The sequence below is a fragment of the Chiloscyllium plagiosum genome, chromosome 30 (genome assembly GCF_004010195.1).
Source record: "Chiloscyllium plagiosum isolate BGI_BamShark_2017 chromosome 30, ASM401019v2, whole genome shotgun sequence".
In the NCBI taxonomy this organism is placed as follows: Eukaryota; Metazoa; Chordata; class Chondrichthyes; order Orectolobiformes; family Hemiscylliidae; genus Chiloscyllium; species Chiloscyllium plagiosum.
Genome location: NC_057739.1, coordinates 31,591,859 through 31,612,502, shown reverse-complemented (window position 1 = coordinate 31,612,502; position 20,644 = coordinate 31,591,859). Strand labels below are relative to the sequence as shown.

Sequence of the window (20,644 nt, the reverse complement as noted above, 5' to 3'; positions counted from 1 at the left end):
CGCCTTCCTAACCTGCAATCTTCTTCCTGACCTCTCCGCCCCCACCCCAGTCTGACCTATCACCCTACCATGACCTCCATTCCACCTATCGCATTTCTAACGCCCCTCCCCCAAGTCCCTCCTCCCTACCTTTTATCTTAGCCTGCTGGACACACTTTCCTCATTCCTGAAGAAGGGCTTATGCCCGAAATGTCGATTCTCCTGTTCCCTGGATGCTGCCTGACCTGCTGCGCTGTTCCAGCAACACATTTTCAGCTCTGATCTCCAGCATCTGCAGACCTCACTTTCTCTTCTTGTTGATGGTGGTCATAGCTTGGCATTTGTGATGCAAATGTTACATGCCACGTGTCAGCCCAAGCCTGGATATTGCCCAGACCTTGTTGCATTGTGGTGACAAAACACCTTTCACTGTTTCTTTCTAGATATATGTGACAATAAATAACTCATAACTCTTTACTCATAAGACTGTGTTCAAATCTTAGACCTGAAGCCAAGCCTTTGCGATTTTCAGAAAAAGATGCTACCACCTTTGCTCTGCTGAAATATAGGAATGCTGTTTTGTTAATAGAAACATTCTTTGGTAAACCATTTCTGTTTTGCTAGAATGTGAAATCTTGTATCAACAATGGTTGTAGAAGCAGAGTCCAGAAGTTCTTTGGTAGAGAATTAAATAATTGCTCAATGTTGAAGAACATTTAAAGGATTCAATTAACACATTCGAGATTGGGATTAGACAAAAGGAATCTTCTTTCTTAAATCATTCATGGGATGTGGACATTGCTAACTGGGCCATTATTGCCCATCTCTAGTTGCCATTGAGAAGATGGCAGTGGGCTGTCATCTTGAACTGCTGCAGTCCAGTTGGTGTAGGTAAACCCACAAGGCTAGGACGGAGGGAGTTCTAGGACGTTGACCCCGTGACACTGAAGGAATGACTGTACATTTACAGGTTGGGATAGTGAGTGGCTTGGAGGGGAACTTGCAAGTGTCATTGCTCCCATTTATCTACTGCCCTTGTCCTTTTACGTGGCTGTGAGTTTAGAAAATGCTATCTGAGGAGCCTTGGAGAATTTCTGCAGTCATTTTGTAAATGGTATACATGACTGCGACTGAGCATTAGTGGTGAAGCAAGTGAATATTGGTAGATATGGTGCCAATCACATTTGCTGCTTTGTCCTGGCTAGTATCAGTTTTCTTGAGTGTTGTTGGAACTTCAGTGATTGAGACAAGTGGGGACTTGTGCCTTGTAAATGGTGGAAGATTACCTGTTGCAAGATTCCTAGCCTCTGACCCACTCTTGTACGCTAGTTTCCAGCCAATGGTAATCCCAGGATGTTGATAGTGAGAAATTCAGTGATGGTAATGCCCTTGATGGTTAAGTGATGATGGTTAGCTTCTTGCTGGAGATGGTCATTGCCTGGCATTTGTGTGGCATGATCATCACTTGCCACTTTACAGCCCAAGCCTGGATAATGTGCATGTCTTACTGTATTTGAACACAGACTGTTTCAGTAGCTGAGGAGTCATGAATGGTGCTGAACACTGTGCAGTCATCGGTGAATATCCCCATTTCTGACCTTATGATGGAGGGAAGGGCATTGATGAAGAGGCTGAAGATGGTTGGGTCTAGGACCATACCCAGAGGAACTTCTGCAGAGATATTCTGGAGCTGAAATGACTGACCTCTAACAACTACATCCAGTTTCTTCAGTGCCAAATCCAACCAGCAGAGAGTTTTCCTCTGATTCACATTGCCTCCAGTTTTGCCTGGGTTCCTTGATGGCTCATTTGGTCGAATGTAGCCTTGTAATTCCTGAATTCATGCAGAGTACAACATTGACAGAGACTTGATGGGCCAGATGGCTAATATCATTGGTTAGGCCACTGTTGGAATATTGCATGCAATTCTGGTCTCCTTCCAATCAGAAGGATGTTTTGAAACTTGAAAGGGTTCAGAAAAGATTTACAAGGATGTTGCCTGGGTTGGAGGACTTGAGCTACAGGGAGAGACTGAACAGGCTGGGGCTGTTTTCCCTGGAGTGTCGGAGGCTGAGGGGTGACCTTATAGAGGTTTACAAAATTATGAGGGGCATGGATAGGATAAATAGGCAAAGTCTTTTCCCTGGGGTCGAGGAGAGGGGTTTAGGGTGAGAGGGAAAAGATATAAAAGAGACCCAAGGGGCAACTTTTTCACAGAGAGGAATGTGGTGGAGGCTGGTACAATTGCAACATTTAAGAGGCATTTGGATGGGTAAATGAATAGGAAGGGTTTGGAGGGATATAGGCCAGGTGCTGGCAGGTGGGACTAGATTGGGTTGGGATATCTGGTCGGCATGGATGGGTTGGACTGAATGACCTTGACTCTACTGCTGTATGATTCTGTGATTTTTTAATTTCTGACATGAGGGCATCAAAAATCAAAAAAGCCAACCTTACCTCAGTTGTAAAGCGAGGTGTATTAGCAGCTGAGAGTCTCCAGCATTCAGTATTCAGTCGTCACAAATGAATGAATCATTGGACAAGCTGAAGACCATCAATATTTTATTAAAGAGAGATCAAGTTGATGAGAAAAATGTTACCACAACCATTACATCTCAGCTTTCTAATGAAGCAGCTTCATTGTTTCAGCAATGCGTATTACATGTTTCCAGGGCATTATCCAATTATGGTACACTCAGGCAAGTAATGAGCTTTGTCTGCAGTTTTACCTGAAGCTAAACTAATGTATATGCAATGCTGGAGGAAAGATATTCTGCTCTTGTGCTAGGACTCTAATACTCATGAGAACAGTGTGGTTTATGGTCCAGTGATCCTAAACAGTCCTCTATTAAGCTTTAATGTTTGCTTCAGAAGACTAAAGAAGTTTATAAGGAAATTGAAATTTTAACTGGCTAATTCTATTAAGCTGTAGTCACGCTGATTTAAAGTGAGAATTTTGTCTGAAGCCTAAAGCACTTTTATTGGCAGATAAACCAAAGCATATCCTGATGTTCATTACCAGTACGCAGGAGAATTGGATGAGCCAACGATGACATGATCTGTTGGCCATAGTTGTGGAATTCTCACCAACCTTTCACCTTTCCATTATTTGGAACTTCTTGTCAGGTATATTGCAAGCGGCTGGATTTAATTATGAAGCTCACAGGCAGCGTGTTGACTGCAGTCAGGTCCAGTCGATGTCCCTAATCTGCACCCAGCTAGCAGCACAACGAGCTTGTTGTTACCCCTTTGCTCCAAGTTTGAGTGTTTTCCATGTTGTCATTCTAGGCTTGACGACTGAATCAAACACAACCAAATCTGACACAGCTCCAAAGCAGAAAAAATGGGCCCGGAAAGGGGTGGACGAGGAGCTCAGGAAAGGCGCTGTACGATCAACGAGCAGTGACAGGTAAGCACTGATCAATGTGCAGAGAATTTACCATCGTGGGGGGGTTGGGGGGGACATTCCTGCAAGGAGCAGGGATAAGCCAATTGGCTCCACAGACCTGCTTTGTTAGTTAATAGGATCCTACTTGATCTGAATGTAGCTTCAAATCCACATTCACACCCATCCTGATAACGTGTCACTGCTTCCCCTACTTACCAAGAATCTACCTCCCTCTGCCTCTAAGTATTCAGACTCTGCTTCTACCATGTGTTCAGGAAGAGGGATCCAAAGACTAAGGACATGAATTGCCTTGAAATATTCCTCTACAGTGGTTTCAGTAACTGTAAACACTGGATTCTTTTGGGACAAAACCTTGTTCCCATTTGGATCATTTTCCACCAATGGATTATTCTATACTTTTTTTTAGTTTCCTGATACCGGTCTGACGGCAGTTTAACCAGGGTATGAAGGTATGGCCAAATGTTGAAGATTGAAGAAAAGTCATCGAGGGTTTGGGGAATCCATTGCCACAGAAGGCTGTGGAAGCCAGGTCATTGAGTATATCTAAGACTGAGATAGACAGGTTCTTGATTATCAAGGGGATCAAGGGTTAAGGGAGGAAGCGGGAGAATGGGTTTGAGAAACTTATCAGCCATGATTGAATGATGGAGCAAATTCAATGGGCTGAATAGCCTAATTTCTGCTCCTATGATTTGTGGTCTTATGGCTATTTTAGGTTTCCAGAGACTTTGCAGTGATACAATAGAGTTTGTCTATAGCTCCCTTTCCTCCCTCCCTGTTTCATTTTGAAAATTTGTCCAGCCAAAGTGAGTAGGCCTCATGTGCTATTTGATTGCTTGGGACTGCAGATTGAGCTTAAACTCCTGAGACTGAAGGATCAATGTACTTCATTGGAATTGAAGATTGTTCGTTTCCTGTGTTTGATACCAAATATACCACACAAAAATCGTTCTTATCGCATGGGGACTCGAGTACAAGGCTGTGAGAAAGCTTTGCTATAATTGAATGGGATTTTGCTGAGACTACATGTCCACTCCTGGACACCTTATATTTGTTCCATCATTGGGATTAGGACATCGCTGCCAGGCTAGCATTTATTATCCATCCCTGATTGAGTCAACTACGGTCTGGAGCCACATGTAGGTCAGACCAGCTAAAGATGGCAGTTTCCTTCCTTAAAGGACATTAGTGAACCACATGGGTTTTTCTGACAATCGACAATGGATTGCTGGTCATTGTTAGACTCCTAATTTCAGACTTTTAATTGAATTCAAATTCCACCACCTGCCATGGCAGGATTTAAACCTGAGACCCCAGAATATTTCCTGGATCTCAGGATTAACAATCCGGTGAAAATACCACTAGACCATCACCTCCCCGATACCGAAAAAGTGATAGCACTACATTGATTTCTGGGTTATAACAGAGGATGAGTAGGATTAGCCTGGATTCTAGAGTTTAGTAAAGGTGTTTCAATAAAATTTATGTTTTTCTGACAGTGTTGAACAGGGTGAAAGGTGAGAGCTTGGTTCTCGTATTTGAGAATCTAGACTAGGGCATAACCTCAGGGTAGGACTAGTGGATGAATACTAAGTGCACTAGTTAGGTAGGCCTAGGTGAATCCTCAACTCTTCCCCCACCATCTCACAACTAACTTGTGAAAGTGAATATTGTGCATTGGTGTGAATAAGAATTCAGTATTTATAATTTAATTCATTTTTATTTGAGCAAGGAGAATATGATGATACTGATTTTACATTCTCAATGTTCTGTATTTTGACCAGGGTATTCCCAAGAAGAAATGCTCTTTTTAATGTGTTAAATGGCTCACATGTTATAACACAGTGTTACTGCCAGTTACTGGGTGATGTTATGTGTAATTTACAAAATCAATAATCCTTTTGATAGATTAGGCTGTATTCAATTACACCCTTTGATATCATTTGCTGGTTTGTAGTTTTGGAACAGTTCTGTACATGTATAAATTTATAAAACTGTTGCATCAACAGAGTGAAAATTATAATCTGAAATTTTGGAAAATGTAATTAGATGGAAGTCTAAGTATGGCAGTATATGTTGACCTTAAGACCATAAGATATAGAGTGGAAGTAAGGCCATTCAGCCCATCGATTCCACTCCTCCATTTAATCATGGTTGGTGGGCATTTCATCTCCACTTACCTGCATTCTGCACGTAGCCCTTAATTCCTTGCGAGATCAATAATTTATCAATCTCTGCCTTGAAGCCATTTAACGTCCCAGCCTCCACTGCGATCCGTGGCAATGAACTCCACAGGCCCACCACTCTCTGGCTGACGAAATGTCTCCTCATTTCCATTCTAAATTGATTCCCTCTCATTCTAAGGCTGTGCCCGCGGGTCCTAGTCACCCCGCCTAATGGAAACACCTTCCCAGCATCCACCCTTTCTAAGCCATGTATTATCTTGTAAGTTTCTATTAGATCTCCCCTCAACCTTCTAAACTCTAATGAATAAAATCCCAGGATCCTCAGCCGTTCATCGTATGTTAGGCCTATCATTCCAGGGATTATCCATGTGAATCTCCGCTGGACATGCTCCAGAGTCAGTATATCCTTCCTGAGGTGCGGGGCCCAAAATTGGACTCAGTATTCTAAATGGGGCTTTATAAAGTCTCAGTAGCACACCGCTACTCTTATACTCCAATCCTCTTGAGATAAATGACATTACATTTGTTTTCTTAATCACAGACTCAAGTTGCAAGTTAACCTTTAAAGAATCCTGGACTAGCACTCCCAGATGCCTTTGTACTTTGGCTTTATGAATTTTCTCACTGTTTGGAAAATAAGTCCTGTTGCTCACGTTGAATTTCATCAGCCATTTCCTGGACCACTCTCCTAAACTGTCTAAATCTTTCTGTAGCCTCTCCACCTCCTCAGTATTACCTGCCTGTCCACCTAACTGCGTATCACCGGTGAACTTCGCCAGAATGCCCCCAGTCCCTTCATCCAGATCATTAATATATATAAAGTGAACAGCTGAAGCCCCAACACTAAACCCTGTGGAACACCACTTGTCACTGGTACCATTCCAAAAAGAAACCTTTTATCCCAACTCTCTGCCTTCTGTCAGATAACCAATCCTCAATCCATGCCAGTTGCTCACCTCGAACACCATGGGCCCTCACCTTACTCAGCAGCCTCCAGTGAGGCACCTTTTCAAAGGCCTTTTAGAAGTCTAGCTAGATAACATCCACTGGGTTTCCCTGGTCTAACCTACTTGTTACCTCTTCAAAGAATTCTAACAGGTTTGTCAGGCACGACCTCCCCTTACTAAATCCATGCTGTTTGTTCTAATGTGATCCTGCACTTCCAAGAATTTAGAAATCTCATCCTAAACGATGGATTCTAGAGTTTTACCAACAATCGAGGTTAGGCTAATCGACCTATAATTTTCCATCTTTTGTCTTGATCCTTTCTTGAACAAGGGGGTTATAACATAATTTTATACTCATCTGGGACTTTCCCTGACTCCAGAGACTTTTGAAAGATCACAACCAATGCCTCCGCTATTTCCTGAGCTACCTCCCTCACAATATAGCCCATTGGGGCCAGGAGATTTATCAATTTTTAGACCTTTTAGCTTTTCTAGCACTTCCTCTTTTGTAATGACTACTATAGTCAACTCTGCCCACTTGCTTTCCTTACACTGTGAAGACTGAAGCAAATTAGTTTTTAAGTTCTTCAGCTATTTCCTTATCTCCCAGCACTAGCCTTCCAGCATCAATTTGGAGCAACCCAATGTCTACTTTTGCCTCTCATTTGTTTCTTATGAATTGAAAGAAACTTTTACTATAATTTCTAATATTACTGGCTAGCCTATCTTCATATTTGATCCTCTCCTTCCTTATTTCTCTCTTTGTTATCCTCTGTTTGTTTTTGTAGCGTTCCCAGTCTTCTGATTTCCCAGTGCGCTTGGCCACTTTATAGGATCTCTCTTTTTCTTGGATACATTTCCTGACTTCCTTTGTCAGCCATGGCCATCTAATTCCCCCGCCCCCCCCCCCCCCCCCGCCCCACAAAACACACAGACACACACACATCTTTCTTTTGTCTTTGGGATGAATTTACTGTGTCCTCAATTACAGCCGGAAATTCCTGCCATTGTTGCTCTACTGTCTTCCCTGCTAGGCTCTGCTTCCAGTCGATTTGAGTCAGCTCCTCTCTCATGCCCCTGTAATTACCTTTATTTAACTGTAACACATTACATCCGATTTTGCCTTCTCTCTTTCAAACTGCTGACTGAACTCAATCAAATTATGATCATTGCCTCCTAAGTGTTCCCTTACTTTAAAATCTTTTATAAAGTCTGGCATATTACATAGCATAACATCTATTGACATATATCAATAGGTCAAGACCTTTTATGCCCACTCCTAAAGCCTTTTTATTTCCTCCTACAGTTTCATGAATACACCTGGTTTATTCAGTATTTTTGCTATTTCACCCTACCCCCGAAGAGTTTGTCATTATGGGCTACCAGTGGTTTTACCAGTCTTGCCTGAGTGTAGGGTCAATCATTTAAGAATGAGCTGGTGAGGAATTTCTTTTCTCAAAGAGTTCTAAATCTTTGGATTTCCTTATCTCAGATGTTATGGCTGCTGTGCTGCTGATGGCCGAGGTAGACAGTGTTTTGGATTCTGGGGGAGGTACAGGACCTGGGCATCATTTGAGGCAGTGAAATTGAGATCAAAAATCTTACCAAAAGGCAGAACAGCTGCAAGAGGCCTTACAGCCTGCTCCTGTTCATATCCCTTATGTTTCATTAGGGTGTGTGACATTCAGATCAATGAGTAAGAGGCTGGATTGCACTGAAATGGGTGCACTGGTTTCAACGTCAGAGTGAGTTGACATATTAACTGGCACGCAAATCTTGCACCCATATAAAAGGAGCTCCTCTCAATATGTTCACCATTGGCAACTTGGTCAACGTCTAGACATGAACAGCTCCAGCTGCAGTCACAGGAATGACCTTGCACAAATCTGATGGAATTAAATTATATTTTCTTCACAGGCCTGAAGGAATGGGTTTGCAAAGTGGCCAAAGCCTTCTTGAGAATCTGGTAGGCAGGGGCTCTTTGTTTTGTAATTAGAAGGTATCCCATTCCAGCAGGCATCCTGCCAGCCTAGTTTAATAGATTATTTGGCATCTTGTGCCAATATGCATTCTGGCAGACTGCAATATCCGTAAATTCTTCATGGAGTTGCTATTGATAATGCAGAGCCCACTAAATTAGTAGGAAGGCGAGTGTTGTATTCTGTCTGATGAAGCAGGATCCAACGTGATGTCTTGCTGTTCTTTGTTTGCCCCGCGTTAGAGAAACTGGAAGGATTGACACCTCCGGCCCTGTGGAGAGAGGAACACAAGATAGAAAGAGAGGGAGAGTGGTGAAGAACATAGGGACAATAGGGGGGGGGGGGGGGGGGGGGGGGAGAGAAAGAGCGCAGAGAGAAATAAGGTGTGAAAAAGAAAGAGAAAAGACAGGTAAGTGTGAGAGTCAGTGCAATAAGTGCACTAGTGCCTGGTTTCCACAATACTGAAGGGTATAACATTGACTTTGCTATGAAGGCAGGAGCTAGATTTGGTACATTATAACACTCTTGGTTGTCTTAGCATGTTCGAAGTGCTATATAAATGGACGTGTTGCTTCCTGCTCACATCATCACACACAATCACAAACGTGTTAAGGTGCAGGAGGAGGCCATTCAGCCCATCCTGACTGCATCGGCTCAATAAATGAGCATCATTGACTAGATGCCAAAGTCCTGCTTTTTCCCCATTGTTTCTATCCAGTTTATCATTCAGTGCCCCTCTTGAATGCCTCAATTGAACCTGCCTCCACCACATTTCCAGGCAATGCTTTCCATACCCAAAGTACCCTCTGAGTGAAAAGATTTCTCCTCGTTTCGCCGTTGCTTCGTTTGCAGATCACTTTAAATTTGTGCTCTCTTGTTGTTGTTCCTTCCACAAGCAGGAACAGGATCTCTTTATCAGCTTGCTGCCCATTTTGAAAACCCGGCCATCTTTCCAGAGAGAACAGGTCCAACTTCTTCAATCTATTTTCATCGCTGAACTTCCTCATCCCGCAATCACTCTTATGAACCATTTCTGCCCATTCTCCAATACAGAGACTTTGCTATTCGTGTGATGCCCGCAGTAGCACACAATACTCCAGCTGAGATCTAACATGTACAAATTCAAAATCATCTCCTTGCTGTTATACTCTAAGCCGATATTCATAAAGCCAAGGACATTATGCTTTACTTACTGCTCCATCCTCCAACTTTCAATGACCTGTGCACATACATCCCCAGATCCCTCTGCTCCAGCACCCCCTTTAGAATTGTACATTTAACATAGATTGGCTTTCAATGTACTTCTGACAAAGTGCATCACTTCAGATTTCTCTGCATTGGATCTCATTTACCACCTATCTGCCCACTCATCTATGAGCTTCTAGATTCTGGATTAGTGGTGCTGGAAGAGCACAGCAATTCAGGCAGCATCCGAGGAGCTTCGAAATCGACGTTTCGGGCACCACTAATCCAGAATCTGGTTTCCAGCATCTGCAGTCATTGTTTTTACCTCTATGAGCTTCTAGAGTTTTACACTGTCCTCCTCAAAGTTAACAATTTGTAGATCATTGTGAATTAGGGAAGGAAGTGTTTTCCATTGCTACTCAGACATATGATGAGACTAGATTCACGAATGTATGGAAACATGCCCTGTAGCCTGAAAAATCCACATCGCCCCTCTGAAGAGTAACCCACCCAGACCCATTCCCCTACCCTATATTTAGCCCTGACTAATACACATAACACTATGGGCAATTTAGCATGACCAATTCACCTGACTTGCACATCTTTGGATTGTGGGAGGAAACCCACACAAACACAGGGAGAATGTGCAAACTCCACACAGACAGTCGCCCGAGGTGGGAATCAAACCCGGGTCCCTAGTGCTGTGAGGCAGCAGTGCTAACCATTGAGCCAACGTGCCAGCCTATGCAACACTTGGTACCTGTCACCCCATTGTGGTACTTGGTGATTGATAGCACCAACAAGATTATGAGTTCATTTTTGCCATTAAATCGTTGTGGATGAACTCCCCTTTTCTTGCAGTTTGACCTCATTCCAGTTTATTTAGTGTGGTGACCATTGCTTCACCAGGGAAAGTCTACTTCTCCTGGGTGCTTCTTACAAGACGTGGCTGATAGTGCTTTTCCCTGTAGTTATTCGATTGGGTGAATAACTGTCTGTTAATTTAATACAGAATATTTATTTACATGATACTCTGAGAACGCTGAGAGCTAACCATGTCAACACAAACCACATGTGACTTTGCTCAAATCAACATTAACAGTAATCATAATCTTAGTGACTGGTGGAACACGCTGAATGGACAGAGGAGTGTACTCCTGTTCCTAAGTTGTATGTTTGTTTGTGTTTGATATTGGCAGATAGGAGTTCTACCTTGATTTATCTGCTTAAAGCACACCCTTACTTAAATCTATCCAAAAATGGGCTCTCTAATGTGGGAGTGAAACATTCCCATTGCATTGTGGATTTACTACATTTCCCCCAGTATGGAAAGTTGCTGACAACCATTCTACTTGCATTATATCATGAAATCTGTTGAGTTAATGCAGCCAGAGAATATCTTTCTCTGCATTGTTGTAGTACAGGAGGAGGCCAATTGTCTTTGGCACTAACCCAATCTCCTGTCTTTCCCCATACCCTCGTGCATGGTTTTGCACAATAATTGGGAAATTGCGGACAGTGGCTGCAGGCAAGTTGGAGTGGCCATTTGGTATGATGGAAAGATAATGAATGAGGCTCGGTGTGGAGGGGGGAGGCAGGAGGTGACATGCTTCGGGTTTTGTGTTCTTTGAACCCGTGTACTCGAAAGGAGGGGGCTTGGCGGAGAGACCTGGGTGTGTGTGCATGTTCATGTCTGAGGAAGGGTGCAGGACGAAGTGCAGAGCTATTGAAATGCATATTATATACTGTCATTCTATGATTCAACACCTTGAATGCCTCAGTTGACCCTTTCTCCACAATGTCAATGCACTTCAAGCTGAACCTTTTCTGGAAGTTTTTTGATTTGCAGCTTTTGCAACACATTTGCGTACTACACCATCAGATTCTCCATCCTCTTACCTGAAAAGAACAGTCTCTCTGGCTATTCCCATGATTTTAAACTTGGCTGCCTTGGAGGAAAACAGAGCCAACTAACCAATTGAAATGTCTCATTCGTGGGACCACGTGCAAACCTTTTTTTAGCATTCCTTCTCCAATGAGTTCATATCATTCCTCTGTCAGCCAAAACAGGACACAGTGCTCTGCTCTAGCTGAGATGTAACAAAGTCAGAATCAAGCACCTGCCTTGATTTGATCATGTATAATATGCACTTTAATGGCTCTCTGTGCTTTATCCTGCCACCTTTTTTCCTCCGACATGGGCATGTGTGTGCCCCGGGTCTCTCTGCCAAGCTCTCTTTGGTGTACACAGGTTTCATGTTCTTTGGTATCAGAGTGTGTCACCTCTTGCCTCCCTTCTCCACATTGTGCTTTTAGTTATCTTTCCAAAATGGCCACTCCAGCTTTTGTTTGCAGCTTGGTGGTCGTCCACTGTTGGCAATTTCCTATATTTTGTATCATCTGCAAACTTTGAAGTTGTTCCCTGAGTAACTAGATCATGTATCAGAAAAAGCAAGGATTCCAATACTGATGTATGGGTGATTCTGCAAACTATTCTTCCAGCCAGAGTGGAGCTGTAAACCACCACTTGGTAAATTGGCTAAAGGGTCCTTTGTTCCAGATGATCTCAACCTTATTGTGTTTTTTTTTGAAAAAATTGATTTGCTTCCTGAGTGAGTAAAAATTAAGTGCCTGGCAGTACTTTAGCAGAGTAGCCATTTAAGCTGTTATGTTCCTGCATCCCTTTAATCTCCCACCACCCATAATGTGAATTTTAACTGTCCTCTTTATTTGCCCAACTTTCAATATATATTTGTCATTTTGGAATCGCAAAGCCAATTTTGGCACACTATATGGTAATCCTGACTGAAATGTTTTTGCACAACTAGGAATCCAGCATTGGTTTACAAAATTAGTTCTTAAGAATAACTGCTTGCTGAGTGAATGAGTTTCCAGAGTTCCATTTTCTCCCCCTTTTTTTAAAATATCCCAGATAAAGACAGCTCAAATAATTTCACTTAATTATTTTAAAAATAAAGCACTGGCAACATTCCATACCTTCTGATAATCTTCAGGTTATTTGCCATGGCTGTTTGAGTAGAGGTTTTGAGCCATTTACTAAGATTTCATAATCTTAAATACTAGCTCTAGTGGAGTAGACTGAAGGTTATTATATTCCATCTAAATTATAAGATTTGAATTGCCTATCAATGCATTGCTCTGCCAATACCTTTTCTTGTAGAGTTTTGGCTAATGGGGTGACACTGTTTAAGAAGGGTGGTAAGGACAAGCCAGGGAACTATAGAGTAGTGAGCCTGACCTCGGAGGTGAGCAAGCTGTTGGAGGGAATCCTGAGGGACAGGATGTACGTGTATTTGGAAAGGCAAGGCTTGATTCAGGATAGTCAACATGGCTTTGTGCATGGGAAATCGTGTCTCACAAACTTGATTGAGTTTTTTGAACAGAGGATTGAGGGCAGAACGGTAGATGTGATCCATATGGACTTCAGTAAGGTGTTCGACAAGGTTCCCCATGGGAGACTGGTTAGCAAGGTTAGATGTCACTGAATACATTTGGATACAGAACTGGCTCAAAGGTAGAAGACAGAGGGTGGTGGTGGAGGGTTGTTTTTCAGACTGGAGGCCTGTGACCAGTAGAGTGTCACAAGAATCGGTGCTGGGCCCTCTACTTTTTGTCATTTACATAAATGACTTGGATGCGAGCATAAGAGGTACAGTTAGTAAATTTGCAGATGACACAAAAATTGGAGGTGTAGTGCACAGCGAAGAGGGTTACCTCAGATTACAACAGGATCTGGACCAGATGGGCCAATGGGCTGAGAAGTGGCAGATGGAGTGTAGATAGGATAGTGAAGAAGGCATTTGGTATGCTTTCTTTATTGGTCAGAGTATTGAGTACAGCAGTTGGGAGGTCATGTTGCGGCTGTACAGGACATTGGTTAGGCCACTGTTGGAATATTGCGTGCAATTCTAGTCTCCTTCCTATCGGAAAGAAGTTGTGAAAGTCCAAAGGGTTCAGAAAAGATTTATAAGGATGTTGCCAGGGTTGGAGGATTTGAGCTATAGGGAGAGGCTGAACAGGCTGGGGCTGTTTTCCCTGGAGCATCGGAGGCTGAGGGGTGACCTTTATAGAGGTTTATAAAATCATGAGAGACATAGGCAAAGTCTTTTTCCTGGGGTCGGGGAGTCCAGAACTAGAGGGCATAGGTTTAGGGTGAGAGGGGCAAGATATGAAAGAGACCTAAGGGGCAATGTTTTCACACAGAGGAAGGTACGTGTATGGAATGAGCTTCCAGAGGAAGTGGTGGAGGCTGGTACAATTGCAACATTTAAGAGGCATTTGGGTGGGTATATGAATAGGAAGGGTTTAGAGGGATATGGGCCAGGTGCTGGCAAGTGGGACTAGATTGGGTTGGGATATCTGGTCGGCATGGACAGGTTGGACCGAAGGGTCTGTTTTCATGCTGTATATCTCTGACTCTTTTACAAACAGAATCCCAAAAGGATTACGGCACAGAATGAGGCACGTTGTCTGTGCTAGCTCCCCAATTGTGCAATTTGCTTCAAATCACTCTTTCCCCTTCTCCCTGCACTTCATTTTTCAGACAGCCATCCAATTTCCTCTTAAACATCTCAATTGAACTTCCTTCCCCCATACTGTCAGGCTGTGCTTTCTGGTTTTGAACCTCGTGCTGCGTGAAAACATTTTTCATCTTGTTGCCGTTGCTTCTTTCACCAATCGCCTTAAATCTACACTCTCTTGTTCTACATCCTCCTGCTAACAGAAACAGTTTCTCTCTATCTACTCCATTCAGTCCCCGGAGGATATTGAATGCCTTTAGGAACTGTCTAGCTCCAACGAAGGAGTCCCAACTGCTCCAATCTATCCATCTGACTGAAGTTCCTGATCCTTGGAATCATCCGTATGAAATTTTTTCTGTGCTCTCTCAATTACCTTGACATTGTTCTTAAATTGTGGTGCTCAAGACTGAGTATAAAGGCCAATCCATTGTTTTATTCAATTGGATTACATTTAGAATCAATGCCCCTATTAAAACAACCTAGGCTCCTATATGCTTTACCAACAGAGCTCGCAACATGTCCATGGATGGGCAATACTGACGCCCACATTTCTCAAGAGAATTTTTAAAAATCTCATTCCCAGGCTTCAAATGGGTGTTATTCAAATTGGGCACAGTATCAAGAACCTTGAGTAACGGGTCAGCTGGAGGTTTCCTGGATTATGCGCCTGTTTCCACCGTGTATATAGAGATTTTCAAGACTTCCCCTTTGAAACATTCAATTGTTTCAGAAAGGTCTTGAAGGGCCTCAGCAGTTTATCAGTCATATCCCCAGGACCTGATCAGATGAACCTGAGAACTCTGTGGGAAGCTAGAGAAATGATAGCTGGGCCTCTTGCTAAGATATTTGTATCATCGATAGTCACAGGTGAGGTGCCGGAAGACTGGAGGTTGGCAAACGTGGTGCCACTGTTTAAGAAGGGCAGTAAAGACAAGCCAGGGAACTATAGACCAGTGAGCCTGACGTCGGTGGTGGGCAAGTTATTGGAGGGAATCCTGAGGGACAGGATGTACATGTATTTGGAAAGGCAAGGACTGATTAGGGATAGTCAACATGGCTTTGTGCGTGGGAAATCATGTCTTACAAACGTGATTGAGTTTTTTGAAAAAAATAACAGAGAAGATTGATGAGGGCAGAGCAGTGGATGTGAACTATATGGACTTCAGTAAGGCGTTCGACAAGATTCCCCATGGGAGACTGATTAGCAAGGTTAGATCTCATGGAATACAGGGAGAACTAGCCATTTGGATACAGAACTGGCTCAAAGGTAGAAGACAGAGGGTGGTGGTGGAGGGTTGTTTTTCAGACTGGAGGCCTGTGACCAGTGGAGTGCCACAAGGATCGGTGCTGGGCCCTCTACTTTTTATCATTTACATAAATGACTTGGATGCAAGCATAAGAGGTACAATTAGTAAATTTGCTGATGACACCAAAATTGGAGGAGTAGTGGACAGCGAAGAAGGTTACCTCAGATTACAACAGGGTGACCTTTATAGAGGTTTACAAAATTATGAGGGGCATGGATAGGGTAAAAGGCAATGTTTTTTCCCTGGGGTCGGGGAGTCCAGAACTAGAGGGCATAGGTTTAGGGTGAGAAGGGAAAGATATAAAAGAGACCTAAGGGGCAACGTTTTCACGCAGAGGGCGGTACGTGTATGGAATGAGCTGCCAGAGGAAGTGGTGGAGGCTGGTACAATTGCAACATTTTAGGGGCATTTGGATGGGTATCTGAATAGGAAGGGTTTGGAGAGATATGGGCCAGGTGTTGGCAGGTGGGACTAGATTGGGTTGGGATATCTGGTCGGCATGGACGGGATGGACTGAAGGGTCTGATTCCATGCTGTACATCTCTATGACTCTATTGTGTCAACCTTGGAGAATACCTTAACCTTCAGGTTTGGCTTCCCGAATGCCTATCTGGTTTTCCCGTGATGTTTGTTGAATTGGATAGTGGCTTCTTTACAATTGGAAATACGACCACAGGTCATTACAATCTAACCTGCCTCTGAAAAAACCCACAGAATTGGGTTTTACATCCTGCCATTATTACGCTCCATCAAAATCATTGGGCAGGTTTTTATTTATAGGATGTGGGCGTCACTCCAAAGGTCAGCATTTGTTGTCCTTCCCTGATAGCCCTTGACCTCAGTGGCTTGCTAGGGCTATTCCAGAGGGCAGCTCAGAGTCAATGACATTGCTGTGTGTCTGAAGTCAAGACTAGGCCAGAACAGGTAAGGATGGCAGATTTCCTTCCCTAAAGGACATTAGCAACCAGATAGGTTTTTAATGACAATCAATGATAGTTTTATGGCAGCATTATTGAGAATACTTTTCAATTTTATATTTTTATTAACGTTAAATTCTATCAACTGCTGGAATCAAACCCAAGCTCAGAGCACTAGGACAGAGGGTTACCAGTCCAGTGATATTCCTCCCACATGAATATCTCCTTAAAATATCAAAAAACAATGTTCCACCATTGGTTCTCTCACCCAATACAGTAGATTAAAATTACCCCGTATTGAATCTTGATGTAATGTTTCTTAAATTGTGGTGTATTTTCCACATTGTACAGTACATCTATACATCCAAAACTCATAAACACAGTCTGTAGCAATGTACGAGTTGAGTCTAATGAACAGATCTGTCTGAAGCTGTATCGGATGCAGCCAGGCTTTTTTAAATCGAAGTATAAATGTCAGAAGGTGGGGTATCCAATGCCCATTCACCAATAGGATTCCTACCCACACATTCCTCAGACTTAGGGTCACAGCTTCAACTCCAAAGCATTTTGCTTTCATTTGCTTGTTTGCAGGATTCTGTCGGAGATCATTGACACTGAGGTAGAGACGCAGCGCCATTTATCCACCAGTTCCGACCCGGACACAGCAGCCAACAGAGAAGAGAGCCCTCCAGCTAGCAGCTCATTTCAGCTGAACACGTCCTTCGATGAAGATGTTCTGGACTTGAAGTGAGGAGCTGGCGACTGTCGTTTTCTGTTTTTTGTTTGTTTTCACTCCCTTCTTCTCCCCCTCCGAAGACTCTGTAACCATAGCAACCCACCCAAAATGTATAGTGCATGTCCGCTCAGTTCTGTTATTGTTGTTGCACTTCGAAAGGCCGACGACCTCTGTCCTCCTATTTAATGTGAATTTCACACATTTAATATGAGCGTTGACTAAAAGTTTTGGAATATTTTTGCAGATGATTTACTTATTATTTATTACCACATATTTATCTCATTGAATGGAAGAACTTTGTTGGCTGAGGTTTGTACATTTTGTTCCGTCGGCCTAATGTTTGGTTTTGAATCCTTGACCCTCTTAGCAGTAGTTTTGTACTCAATGAATATGTACTGTCAAAACTGTTGCTGCCTCTGTGATGGGAAAAAAAACACCAACTGTCTTAAAATATTGTATTGCCATTGTTTTTAATGCCAAGAATTAAATGTAAATGTTTTGTGTTTCAAATGTTGCCTCTAAAATTACTGAATTCGTACCTACAAAAATATCTATTTTCAGTGCTATAGTGCACTGTTGTGAAAGTAGATTATAATTCTGTTAATTAATATGAAATGAATATTAAGGAATATAACATGTGTTTTTCTTTTACAACTCAAAATATATTCAGTTCACCTGATAAGTAAATATTTTTGTTAAGTGAATGGAAATTTAAAAGAATTTAAAAGCATTTTCTGTCCAATCTTAATGTATTTACTCCTGAGATAAGCTTCAGGGGTAGTCTTTGTGAAATGATGCTTAAATAAATCTGTATTTATTATCTGGGATAATGCTGGACAATGTTCTTTTCATACTTCAACAATCAAAGAACATGATTTGACCAGAGCAGTGGTTCAAGAAATCAGCTGACCACCATCTTCTCCAGGATGACTGGGCGATGGACACAACCAGAAAAGCCCACAGCCCTGGATGAAGGAGAAAAGGGCTGAAAGTTTAGCTGGGCCTGAACCGGATACAGCTGCAGCTTTGATTCATTATAAATTCACAATTTATTTTATAACACCACTTCATTTAAACTGATACTTTTTTTGCAGTTTTATTAAGGCAAGGAAATGTTGGATCTGATTAACGAAATAAAACAGCCATTATTGTTTGATGCTGCTCTGTACGGTACTGCTTAAGGCTTGTTGTCATTAATGATCTCTATTTGCTACAAATTAGGACATCAGGACTGAACAGTGTAAACATGGATAATGCTCAACTCACTGGCATCCAAGAGACTTGGACTGAAGGTCTGGGAGATTAAACTCAGGGGGACTGAAGCCTAATCAATGAGCTGTAAACATGTATAGGTATAACAGTGGTTTACTTATCAAGATTAGATTAGATTCCCTACAGTGTGGAAACAGGCCCTTCAGCCCAACCCGACCCTCCGGAGAGCAACCCACCCAGACCCATTTCCCTCTGACTAACGCACCTAACCTCTGGGCAATTTAGCATGGCCTGTACATGGAGCACCCAGAGGAAACTGGAGCACCCAGAGGAAACCCATTCTCCCCAGGAGAATGTGCAAACTCCACACAGACAGCTGCCCAAGGCTGGAATTGAACCTGGGACCCTGGTGCTGTGAGGCAGCAGTGCTAACCACTGAGCCACCGAGCCATCAAGACCAACATGTAGAGTTTCACCAACTTGTTTTTTTTTGATAATCAAGTATTAAGCCTGCTGAAATTAGACTATTAATAAGAAAAGGTATTGATTCTAATCTTCTGAAGGTGACCTTCTTGCATTTTTAAGTATGATCTGAAGACTTAAAGAGTTATCCCCTAAGCCGTGTCATTGTTTCTGATAACAAGAAGGCTTCAAATTCTCAGTCCTGAGGAAGGCAAAGGGTGTATAATGAAGATGAGCCCATATTATTGCTTTAAGCAAGTCAGGCAACTATATCAGGACAAAAATTGGTGAAATGATCTCCTGTGTAAGGCAGTAGTTGAAGACAAGGACCTTGAAATTATAGTTGGATCCTTGGGTGGGTCAGATCTACTAAGATTTGATGGAGCTTTCCAGTAGCAAGACTTAGATCTCATGACGACTTGCTGAACCTCAGTCCTCCCCCATTTTGATAAGCTTCTGACCCCATCCCTACACTACAACTGTGCCTACGTGGTCCCACCACTGCTGCTGTGCCCCCACCTTAAGCTCATATGAAGCTGAAACATAAATTGAGCTTTTATTACTGGCTGTTCTCCCCATTCTAACCTCCATGGAGTTGAGGGCATTAAAATATGTAAGAGATAAGATTTAAGAACTAAATCCTATTCACCTACATTGCTGTGCTTGGCATGCCCCCCCTCCCCCCCCACACACACATACACACACCCCACATCAAAGGAGCCGGCCTGAATTCCTTGGACCTTCCCCTTGTTGAATCCGATACCCCTCTGCCCTGACCAGAGTTGGGCCTAACATGACCTGACCTGCCATTGACTGCACCCCAATCTCCACTCAGCCTGTTACCTTGAAGAAGTTCTTTGATTTTCCTGCTCCTCAGATGCTGCCTGACCTGCTGTCCCTTTCCAGCACCACTCTAATCTTGACTCTAATCTCCAGCATCTGCAGTCCCCACTTTTGCAGTCCTAACTCTCTGACCTCCACCTACCAATCTCTACATAGCCCGTCCACCACCTGACGTGACACCCCCAACTCCTGACCTACCGTCAGCACTCATTCACTGAACGGACACCTTGTTTCTGCCCTTTGTCAAGCTGTTATTGAAGACTCCATTCCTATCCTGACTGTGAGCGTAGTGGTAGTAGACACTCAGTAAAACCTGAGCAAATGGATCACCCAAAGACTGTTGCCAGCCAGTATTTCCTTGAAGGCCCTAAAGCCTGAGTGTGTGTTATAGTGAAAGCTAAGCACCCTTACATCTGCAAGGTCCAAACAAACAAAGGTTTTACCCTAGCATGTGCAAGGGAGATTTTTATCTTAGCCACTCACTGAACATCTCAAAAACAGAGAGTTTTCAGCACACAATTACTTATTCTCCAATTCATGCAAGACCCTCCCTCAGTCTCCAGCCTTGGATCTGCTGGTTACTGTGGTAATTCAGCTGCCATGTCTGGCCTTATCTCCTTGGTCTGTGCAGCAATGAATAACTGTTCCAAATACAATGGAGTAATCTACAGCAGGGACTATCATACATTTGAACTTTAACCTTATTGCCTGGGTTGAATGTAAATCTCCCGCCAATGTAAGCAGCCCAGACATCTGGTGGGATGCCCCTGGGCTTTGGGCAGAGGCAGCAGCACCCAGCTCCCTGGGCATGTTGCACTGGAGAAGAGGCTTATTCCCAATCGGAAGTTCCCGGATAATTATTGAGCCTAATAAATCGATCTTAAACTGAAATACACACTAGAGAGCAGCAGGATCTTCCTCTTGAGAGAGTTGCATGAATA

At 43.0% G+C, this 20,644-nt stretch overlaps 1 protein-coding gene across 5 annotated transcripts in view; it reads left to right on the top strand.

Moving 5' to 3' along the window:
* garnl3 (GTPase activating Rap/RanGAP domain like 3) overlaps positions 1–18,016 on the top strand; it is a 443,932-nt gene extending 425,916 nt beyond the window's left edge. For all 5 annotated transcript variants that reach the window (XM_043720251.1, XM_043720250.1, XM_043720254.1 and 2 more), the window contains 2 exons: positions 3,268–3,388; positions 17,042–18,016. In XM_043720251.1, coding sequence (XP_043576186.1) covers positions 3,268–3,388; positions 17,042–17,201 — 281 coding nt within the window. In that variant the 3' untranslated portion in view covers positions 17,202–18,016. The remainder of the gene's footprint in view (positions 1–3,267; positions 3,389–17,041) is intronic.
* The last annotated feature ends 2,628 nt before the right edge of the window (positions 18,017–20,644 follow it).